The sequence below is a fragment of the Mus pahari genome, chromosome 7 (genome assembly GCF_900095145.1).
Source record: "Mus pahari chromosome 7, PAHARI_EIJ_v1.1, whole genome shotgun sequence".
Classification (NCBI taxonomy): Eukaryota; Metazoa; Chordata; class Mammalia; order Rodentia; family Muridae; genus Mus; species Mus pahari.
In genome coordinates this window covers 14249013-14259535 of record NC_034596.1, presented here as the reverse complement: position 1 = coordinate 14259535, position 10523 = coordinate 14249013, and the positions used below count along the sequence as shown (strand labels likewise).

At 48.5% G+C, this 10523-nt stretch overlaps 1 protein-coding gene across 1 annotated transcript in view; it reads left to right on the top strand.

The window, feature by feature from the left end:
• The first annotated feature begins 2018 nt into the window (after nt 1–2018).
• Trib2 (tribbles pseudokinase 2) overlaps nt 2019–10523 on the top strand; it is a 25221-nt gene continuing 16716 nt past the window's right edge. The window contains exons 1-3 of the mRNA XM_029540910.1: nt 2019–2095; nt 2280–3670; nt 8914–9206. Of these exons, the coding sequence (XP_029396770.1) occupies nt 3401–3670; nt 8914–9206 (563 nt within the window). The 5' untranslated portion in view covers nt 2019–2095; nt 2280–3400. The remainder of the gene's footprint in view (nt 2096–2279; nt 3671–8913; nt 9207–10523) is intronic.

The following is a 10523-nucleotide window of genomic DNA, read 5'->3' as shown; positions in this document are numbered from 1 at the left end:
GAGAGAGAGAGAGAGAGAGAGAGAGAGAGAGAGAGAGAAGCAATGTAGTCATTACAATATGAGGATATGAGGGCCCAAGGATACATGTACTTATCCAGGACTCCAGGAAACTATTGTCCTTTAATACACTTCCTCTTGTTGTGATGTCCCCCAAACATAAAATGATTTCACTGCTACTTCATGACAGTAATTTTGCTTCTGTTATGAATATAATGTAAATATCTGTTATGTCACTCCTGTGAAAGAGTTGCTGACCCCAAGGGCTCACAACTCACAGGTTGAGAAACACTATCAGAATTCTTCATATATTTCCCAGAACTGCAACTGCAGTTCTAGGGATCATGTGAGGTAAGCAGGGCTGTTATTTAACAGATGAAAACTAGAGTCCCTGAGAAGAAGAAGAAGAAAAAAAAAAGCAAATACAAAAACCAAACCAAACCAAACAAACAAAAAACCCGTATGAACTCAGTTTCTTTCTGAATCCGGAAACTGATGCTGAACACAGGTTTCTTAAACTTCACTTACAAGAAAGTTTGGTGACAGTCACCCAATGGAGGCCACAGGGAAAACCTTTCTCTATGGATCCTCTGTAGAGCTTGTCTAGGATCTGTTCTTGAACTGGGCGGAGACTGCGCGGCACGCTACTCTGTATCCATGGTGACATCCTCGAGCCGTTATCCCCTTAAGGGACAGTTCAGCGATCAGAGACTGAGTTCAAGGCAGATGAGTGGGGAGAAAGAGGAGCGATCTGTGAGAAGACATGAGCCATTTTAGTTTCTTCTCAAAAATCTGTCCTCTAGGCTGGCCAGCTGGACAAGCAAGGTCCATTCACTCTTCTGAAACAACCCTCAGGGAGCTCCTGGTCATTAGAGCCACTATTGTCCCCGTTAACTATAATTATAAGTAGCTCTCTGTTTTTGTTCAAAAGTGGTAGTGCAGAGATTGTTACAGAGTGGCCTCCCTCATAGAAAGAGGTGCCTTATACGGGTAAAAGCTCAAGAGCAATCCCAGCAGCCTTGTCCCTGACCTAGGTTGCTTCTCTCTGTTTTCCCCTGCTACATTGCTACTCTCACCAAGATGCATTAGGTAAAGTCAAGAGGCTTAAGCTGTGGTCTGAACTTTCCCAGGGGTCTGCTCAAGCCAATAGCCCGGAACCTTCCCAGGAAGTTAAGAATAAGCAAGGGTCAAAGTGCAGCCTTCAGTTGAACCCGGTATTGAATGTGTCCCTGGCCTACACACTGAGATGATGGGACTGGAGAAGCCTGACTCCTTGGCTAGGAGCCAACATCTTTTGCTGGAGGTGTGGGTGCAAAGGTGTTGTGTTCTGAGCTCTCCCCAAAGACCTTGTCCTGAAGTTAAAAGACACTGAAAGTATCCCCAATCCTATAACTGAGAAGTGGGGGTCGGCTGGAAAGGGTGGCGACACTAACTACAAGCTCACAATGGACTTCTGTTGAAATGAGAAACTACCAGAGAGAAAGAATAAAATTAATTCTAGAGACTGTGTGCTCTAGAATCCTTCATTTTTTAAAAACCGAGGGGAACTGCTTGCTCAGGTTAACATCGCAGCAGAGGGGAGCCCGGTACTCAGAAGATGCGAGGCTTTCTGAGGAAAAATCCCGGGGAAGAAGATCTAAGTTTCAAAGTTGACCTGAGCCTGCCGGTGTTGCGTGGCGACGGTGGCAGATACACAGCCCAGCATCCCTGTCTCTGCAGCGCGAACAGCAGGCCAGGCGAGCCTAGAGCCCTTAGACTGCGGAAGGATATAAAGCACTGTTTACCTCGCGCCTGGCCGAGCCATCAGGGGCGAGGTTGGCGCCCCCAGTGGGGGCACTGCAGGAGTGGCGGCAGCAGCCCTAGCCACCGGCAGGCGCTGGGGAGCCGCGCGCGCACTGGCAGCGGCGCCGCTGATTGATGGGCTCCCGGCTCAATGACAGGGGCCGGGGCGTGGGTAGGGCGGGGCCGGCGATGAGGGCGGGGGCTCTGTGGAAATGTGTAGGTGACATTGAATGGGGAGACCGAGCGCGAGCAAGCGAGGCGCGCGCACACACATACGCGCACACACAGCCGGGCTCGCTCCGAGATCCCCGGCCACGTAAGTAACTATTAATACCGCCTCGCCCGGGGATGCGGGCGTGCTTGAGCTCCGGGATTGGCCTAGGGCGCCGTGGCCATCCCCTTTAATTTTTAAATACACGGTCCTCTCCTACTTCTGGGTGGCAAGAAAAAAAAAAAATTAAGAAAAGAAGGCAAGCCGTCGATTTTTATTTTTCCTGCAGAACAAACCCCGCCGTGCAATTTGGTCGCAAGGCATTGGGAGACAAGAGTGGTTTGCAAATTGTTTCAAGGCTCAAGACCCAGTTGTGCAGCGGAAAAGGAACGCCGCGGGTTGACGGAGTCCGGGGAGCATCGGCTGGCAGCTCCTGCAGGACCCCCGGAAAGCTCCTGCTGCTGGTCCCCCCCCCACCCCCCCAGGTCACCGCCCGCACTTCTTGCTTCATCGGAGGAGGATCTGGGACGTGAGCGGCGACAGCAAGAGCTAGTGCTGACCGCGCGGGCTCAGCTTTGGGCTTTGTCGCGGTACCTGTGCGTACCCTACTCCGCGCACTCCCTACTCAGCTTTTGCAATCTTTTGTTGCCACTGCTGACCGCCCCAAGTTAAATGCGCCTTTGCTATTTTTTTTTTTTTTCTGTGTTTTTTTTTTCTTGAGAGAGACAGAGAGCTCTGCGATTTTTTGGAAAAGCCTCAGACGCCATCTACAGTTAAGACTTAGGTAACTGCCCTTTCTAGCACCCCCTTCCACGCCCCCCACCCTTTCCACCAAAAAAGGGGGGTGCAGCGCGGATTCTGGCTGCCGCGCGGCGTGAGCCGGTAGACCCGTGCTTATTTCCTTTTTCTTTTTGTTTGGTTTCTAACGCGTGGAGGGCGAGCCGGCGCCGCGCGCTCCCTGAAGACTGCACAAACTCCACGCAGGGCTTCTCCGCCCGGTCTGCGGATCCTCAGTTGGGGATCGCTCAGGAGCCCGGCGCTGCAGCTCCTCACCCCAGAGGCACGCTCACTCGTCCAGATCCACGCTGCGAACAGAGACCCACTGACTCTAGCGTGCGGTTCTGCACCGCGCTGGCGGCTTCTGGGTAACAAAAGGACCAGAGTTGTCCGCAGAGCGAGCACCCCCGGGAGCGGGGCTCGCAGCCGGGGACCAGCCCTGCGGCGCCCATCTGGGGGCTAGTTCTTAACTCTTCCTCCACGGAGCCCCAGACGGATCCCCTCCTTTCTTGATCCTTTTAAGTCGATAGCACCGAGGCGCCTGCACCCGCGGCACATCCATCTCTCCAGAAGGTTTTTTTCTTTTTTTTTTTTGATTGTTTGTTTGTTTTGTCGTGTGCGATCCCCACACTCATGAACATACACAGGTCTACCCCTATCACAATAGCGAGATATGGGAGATCGCGGAACAAAACCCAGGATTTCGAAGAGCTGTCGTCTATAAGGTCCGCTGAGCCCAGCCAGAGTTTCAGCCCGAACCTTGGCTCTCCGAGCCCGCCCGAGACTCCGAACTTGTCGCATTGCGTTTCCTGCATCGGGAAATACTTACTGTTGGAGCCTCTGGAGGGAGACCACGTTTTCCGCGCTGTGCATCTGCACAGCGGAGAGGAGCTGGTTTGCAAGGTAACCAGCCCAGCTTTGCTTTTGCATTTTGTCTTTTGCTTTAAAAAAAAAAATTAAAAAACAACAACAACAACAAAAACCATCCTGGGTCTTTTGCCAGGGGCCGGGGACGGTGCAGGAGGTCGCAAAGCTCTTGAGTCCAGGGGCGAAAGATTCCTGGGATCATTATGCGTCGTTAAACGGGTTTATTTGTGTGTCTGTCCACGTTCGACTAGTTGAGAAGTTTTCAGACCGTTTCAGACAATGGGGAGGGCTGCAGCGGGGGCGTTTTGGGGAGATCCGGGGAAGGAGGGCGGCGAATCTGAACCGGGGCACGGACACGCGTGCCCCTTAGGAAGCTCGTAGAGCTCCGGTGCACCAGGCTGATTCCCCTTGCCCGGGCAATTCTCTCTCTAGGTCGATTCCCCTCCCCTCTCTGCAAGGACTAGGGAATCCCCGGTTGGTTTTCATTCGCTGCTCCTCCGGTTTCTTTTGTAGCCATTGTTCTTAGCAGCCTTGCAGGTGTTAAACCTTTGTTCCAAAGGTGGCCTTTTAAAAGAGACACAAAAGTGTCCCCTCTGGCTGAGCCCAAGGCTCTAGCGGGGCTGGGGGCGGGGGAGGGGGGAAGAGGAGTTTTAAAGCTCTTTCTTCTGCCCGAAGCCTGGAAAGGAAGATTGGGGTGGAAATTCGCCCCTTGCGCACCTTTGGGTGAACAACGAATCCTTCGGTCTTTTTGTCTAGGTTTCTTCGCGTCTTCAGACTCCCTGACTGCACACCCCCATTGCTACTCCCCTGCACCCACAAGGCCACCTTTGCCTGTTTAGAGACTGCCCTTTGGAGCCCCCTGTGCTAGTACTAAGAAGGACACTTCAATTTTCTTTTTGTCTTTGACCCTGAACAGTAACTGGTTTGTGTCTGTATGTGTCTGTGTGTCTTTGTGTGTGCTCACCGAGTACCAGACAAGAGGACCAAGAAAGGATAATAACAAAGTATTTGACTACAGTCAGTTTCCTACTGCAGTGGAGAACAGGACTTCCCCAGATGTAGATCAAGAATACATTACCAGTTAAATTTAGGTCCTTCTCATTTTTATTTATTTATTTATTTATTTATAAATAAGGCGGAAGTGCGACCGTGCTGTCTTTAAAATGGGTACTGTGCACATCTGTGCTACAAATACTGTATTACACTTTTCCTCAATTAATCGCTGGCAGCTTTGTGAAATCACCTTATTTCGTGCTGACTTGGAGCGCTTCCTTGCAGAAACCGGGTGGGTGAAGACCTCAGAAGGCAGTTCTGAGATTATTTCCGAATTTTAGAGGAAGCCAGAGACTCTTTAAATACTGCTGTTTGCATGTACTAAGTGTTGGGGATTTTGCATCTTCTCCAAGTAACTGTAATCAAGAGCAACTATGCCCAGCTAAAGCATTAAATTTAGTAGGCAACTCAGAGCCTGATTGGAGCCCTGCACACTGCACAATAGGACAGTCATCCTTTGAAATGAATGAATTCCACTGAGCTGTCATTCTCCTATGAAATATGCACCATCATCGGCAGTGAGCATCTCCCCCTCCTTTTGCTCAACCTCAGTACAGCGCTTTAATATATTTCTCTTCCAAAAGCTAGAGATGATTTTACGTAAGAACCGCCTGTGGCCAAATTCTGCAAGAGCATCTTGCTATTCGTTCTTTGTTTAAAACTAGGTCTATCTCTGGTCTCTGCTCGTTTTCCTTTCTGATCCTTCGAGACATATTTCACTCTAGGCTAACCTTACAGTGTCATTTGCCAACTTGCTCCCTGGCCCCAAACTGTACTTAATCTGTTGGTTTAGTTATTTCAAAGATTGAATCAGGTCCTCGCCAATTACAGTGTGGCTGCAAGTGGATTTAAGTGTGGTGTCATTGTTCTGTTTGACAGAGGTCATCCCTTTATGACTCCACAGCTTCTGTTCTCCTGCCTCCCCCCCTCCCCCAGAGGTGATGTGGGTGACAAGCATAGCTGTGTGCAACCCTCTCCAGGAGAGTTTTATTAGGGTGATGCTATGAACTGCCCTGATATACACACACTGTGGGCTCTTTGGCTTGCTACAGGATTCAGAAACCTCCACATTTGAACCCATCTCCTTTTGGTGTCTTAACATGGGGTTCCTGTTTCCTAGCTTCATGTTCATGCAATAAAAAGTACAAAACCAGAAAGGTTGTATTTATTGTGAGGATTCATTAGAGTGTTCTGTAGGAGACTCTTTGTGGTGGGGAGGAGGTGTGGGGGGGGGGCTTCCAGGGGCTTAAGCAAAATTCCCTAGCCTGATTATCACCTCCACGTGCCTACTTTAGTTAGCCAAAGTAGGAAAAGATCTTTAGGGGGTCTTTAGCTGTTTTCACAAAAATTCTTGTAGCTACTGTGCAGAATGACATAATTACTATCTTGGCAGAATGGGCACTTTTTCTTTTTTTCTTTTCAGACATGATGAATGTGGCCTGATCTTAGGGCCTTATCTGAACTGTCCCATTATATAACTAAGACTCCCAATTAAACATTTAAAAGGAGCTGGCACCCAGGCTCAGGGCTTGATTTTTGCACTTGAGGGTGATGGTTTAAATACCAGCCCAAGCCTATAAATGCCTGTTAGAGCCACTAATAAAAGTTTGACTCCTTCCTGTTTAGGAAAATGTAAGCAATTCTTTTAGTTTTTCATGTTCTGTCCACCATTTTGCATTCTCCTCCAAAGGGTCCGGCCACATTGGGAGGCTGCCACAGATTTGTTTCCTACTTTCACTTAATTCTCTGTTCATTCAGCTTTTCAGCTGTGCTGTGGGGAAGAGAGCAGGCTAGCCATGCTGAGCAAAAGGTTATTTTATTTTATTTTTTGAAAGGCAACTGGAAACAGGAAGTGTATTATAAATACTCAGAATGGTAGGCCCTGGTGACAGAAGCCACAGCCTGGTGCTTCAGAACAAATCATGCTTGTTACATAATGCAGCTTGTTGACATTAGCCACTAAGGTGTGTGAGTGTGTGTGTGTGTGTGTGTGAGTGTGTGTGTATGTGTGTGTGAGTGTGTGGTGTGAGTGTGTGTGTGTGTGGTGTGTGTGTGAGTGAGTGTGTGATATGTGTGTGTGTGTGGTGTGAGTGTGTGTGTGTGGTATGTGTGAGTGTGTGTGTGTGTGTGAGTGTGTGTGTGTGGTGTGGTGTGTGTGGTGTGTTCCTTGATGAAATTGCTGAGGCTTCCCCCCGTTCTGTGGCCTGCAGCCTTGTAAGCTAAGGTTGACACAAGCATTTCGGATTCCTAATTGAGTGGGCCACTGAGGTCACCGCTCTGAGGTCATCATTTGACAGTATCAGGGTGTGATTTGTGGTCTCCAGGGACGCTGAAGCATTCATTCTTAAATTCGAGGGTGTAGTGGCAACAGCTGGTGCCACTTTCCTGAGGTATCTCATTATGGCTCATTCACAGCTGAGGGTTGCCTTGCTTCCTCAGCCCCAGTTAGCACCAGCTCAGTGAGGTGCTTATTGTCCCCGTTTGACTCACAGGTTGTTGTTTTTTTTAATGCTCAGTTACTTAACTCTTGGAATTTTATATTGCAGCCTGTGTTCCCTGAATGGGCTACAGAAGGCCCAGGAATTCCCTCAGAAGGATTCTAGGGTGACACGTGCCTTCCTTGTTAAACAAAGCGAAGGGAGACAGAGAGGTTCCTGGGTGGGATCAGGACTCACAAAAGGTTGTGATGCCTAAGTCAGGGTATTTATTAAACAAAAGGGAGGTTCTTTGTGCACTTTATCTCTCCTATTCGGATGCATGGTGGCCTAGTGAGAGTGGTAAGCTCCCTCAGGTAGGGTTTTTCCCTGCTTCTCTTCTACCACACTCTAAATACTGAGGAGGAGCTCACTGCCACAGAGGATGGCTAGACTGTTTCTGCTAGGCCTTCTTATAAATGAACCTCCCTCACCCCCTTATTCACCCCATACCATTTTCAAATACCCACCACCCCCCCTTGCACATTCTCCCCCTGAATAAGGGAAACCCCATTCCAGCCCAAGGTGCTGCTATAGCTTTGAAGTGAATGAAAAGCTCCCTTTCCATCCTTAAAATCTTTGTTTTGCCTGCGTTTCTTAGGTCTGTGCGGAAGGTATTGATGGTGCGTTTTTCTTCTTAAGCAACAGTGAGGTGGCATTTCACAGGCTAACTCTGATTCATAGAAAATCATTGCATAATTGATTCATTGAGTTAGATATCTGTGGAGGGAAGAGGGAAGCCAGCTTGGCTCTCTACAGAGAAGGCCCCTGTGCTAATCCTAGAGCCACCACGGGGTGGGGGTGGGGGGCGGCGAGAGTTTAGGCTTGTTTTCTGTACCTCAGTTTGCACAGCTGTAAGATGAATTTATCACACATAGAAAACCACGGAAGAAAGCCTTGATAGTAAATGAATTAATTGTTCATTCATATATGTCTTCCATGCATCCATGCATTTTTAAAAAGTAAAGAGTTGTTTGTGTTTTTCCTGGGGTCACTTAGCTTTTTCCTTCTATAAGTGTTTTTCTGCATCCACTTCTTCTATAAATATGTAACTATAGAAACTATAGGGAAGAATAATAATATTTGGGCATAGATGATAGCTCAGACAGTAAAATGCTTGCCATACAACCATAAAGATCTGAGTTGGATATTCAACACCCACATTTAAAAAGCTGTGTGGGATGTGTGTGATATCAGCTCTGGCAAGACAAGGACAGGAGGATTCCAGGGCTCCCTGGTCAGCTAGGCTCACCAAGTTGGTAGGTTCAAGGCCAATGAGAGACCCTGTCTCAAAAAACAAGGTGGAGAGTTTCCTGAAGAGCTGTACCTGAGATTGACCTCTGACCTCTACATAAAAACAGAGATACACACATGGATACAGACAGACAGACAGGCACACACACACACACACACACACACACACACACACTGAATAGTAAAACTTAGCATTTTACTATTTTTCCCAGACTCCTCCCAACATGGAATCAAGTTTCATTTATCCATGTTATGCCATTTACGATTTGGAGGTTCAGAGGAGGCAAGCCATGATTTGTTTGTTTGTTTTTTGTTTTTTCATATTTTTTTTTCCCTGAACTACATTACACAACTGGTAACAGACAGAACTGGTGTGTGGGGTGTAAGTTTCATACTCTTTATGCCATGTCAAAGCACGAGCCTGTGGGAGGATTCAGCATTCTGTAGTTTGGGTCATGGGAGGCACCTCTGACTGGGTTCTTGTCAATTCTGTCCTAGGTGTTTGAGATCAGCTGCTACCAGGAGTCCCTGGCCCCCTGCTTCTGCCTGTCTGCCCATAGCAACATCAACCAAATCACAGAAATCCTCCTGGGAGAGACCAAAGCCTATGTGTTCTTTGAGCGAAGCTATGGAGACATGCATTCCTTTGTCCGCACTTGCAAGAAGCTGAGGGAGGAGGAGGCAGCCCGACTGTTCTACCAGATTGCCTCAGCTGTGGCCCACTGCCACGATGGAGGCCTGGTGCTGCGTGACCTCAAGCTTCGGAAATTTATCTTCAAGGATGAAGAGAGGTAAGTGGGGCTCGGCCCATGCAGGGGTGTGTGTGTGTGTGTGTGTGTGTGTGTGTGTGTGTGTGTGTCTGTGTTAGGGCATCTGCATCTGCATCTGCAGGGAGCTTTTTCTGATGCCTGTTGCCCAGGTGAGGGTTAAGGCAAACAGAACAAAGAGAGAGTATTGTAGTGTCCCAATGCCCTTGGCAAACAAGTAGCCATTACTCCAGACATGAAACATTCAAAGGCCAGGGGCCAGATAGAGTAGTCTGTGACCTGCTGAATGTGTGTGGTTTTTATGAAGAATTCTGAAGAAGGCTGCAAACTAGTGTGGCAGTTTCAAAGTCAACAAAGACAGGTTTATAAAGGCTTCATGTTGTCAGAACACTGAGTCTCTAGAGGACTTGGTTTATAGTCCTTTCACTCCCTCAATAGCTCTTTCTTATGCACTTAGTAGGTGGGAACCACAGGCTTGCAAGTAAGCCTCAGAAATAGATAGACCCCAGACCTGTCAAACAGCTAGAGGTGAGTCCTGGGTCCCATGTGATGTGGAGCAGGGGGGTGAGGGGTGGGGAGTGGGGGGATGGGGGTTGGGGATTGCTGGTTCTCACTAGCGCTTGAGTAACCAAGAAAGGTTTCAAGGAGAGAGAAACATGGTAGCCTGGGAAGGCTGGCTTGTCAGGTGAGGCACTAATGGAGTGAGACCAGGCACCAAGGACACCTGGTTATCTCAAGAAACACCTGTTGAAGGCACAGGCATCTGGGCTTCATTCATGGATACACCATTGACTCATTAGGTTCCATTTAGCCAACCTGGCCAGAGTCCAGCTTTCTCTTCACTTGTAAAGCTTCCTTTTAAGAGTGTAGTTTCTTAGAAGGACACAGGCAATGTCTTCAGTCAGTATCACCTACATATTCCTTGTGCCCTGTTGGAATGACCCACAAATCAAAAGTCCTAGAACAGTGCCCCAGGGATTGGTTAGGAGACTCCACACACCCGAGTTCATGGAGTCTTGGTCCTTCTGGTCTGGAAAAGAGGGCAGGAGAGCCTCAAGGCTGTCAGCTAGGACCATGTGAGGTCAGTCTGGTCCACTTCCTTCAACCCCTCACCCTGCTGACATTTCTTTGGTACTTTCTGCAAATCACACAGACCTTGGGGAGCAGACCTTTCTGCTTTCTACTGCCTATGACATACAGCTCAGTGGGCTGTGATATTTTCACACTATTGTTTACAGAAACCCATTGTCCCCTCCCCCATGAACTGGAGCTAGTGAATTGTAAGTTTTTGTCTCTCTCTCTCTCTCTCTCTCTCTCTCTCTCTCTCTCTCTCTCTCTCTC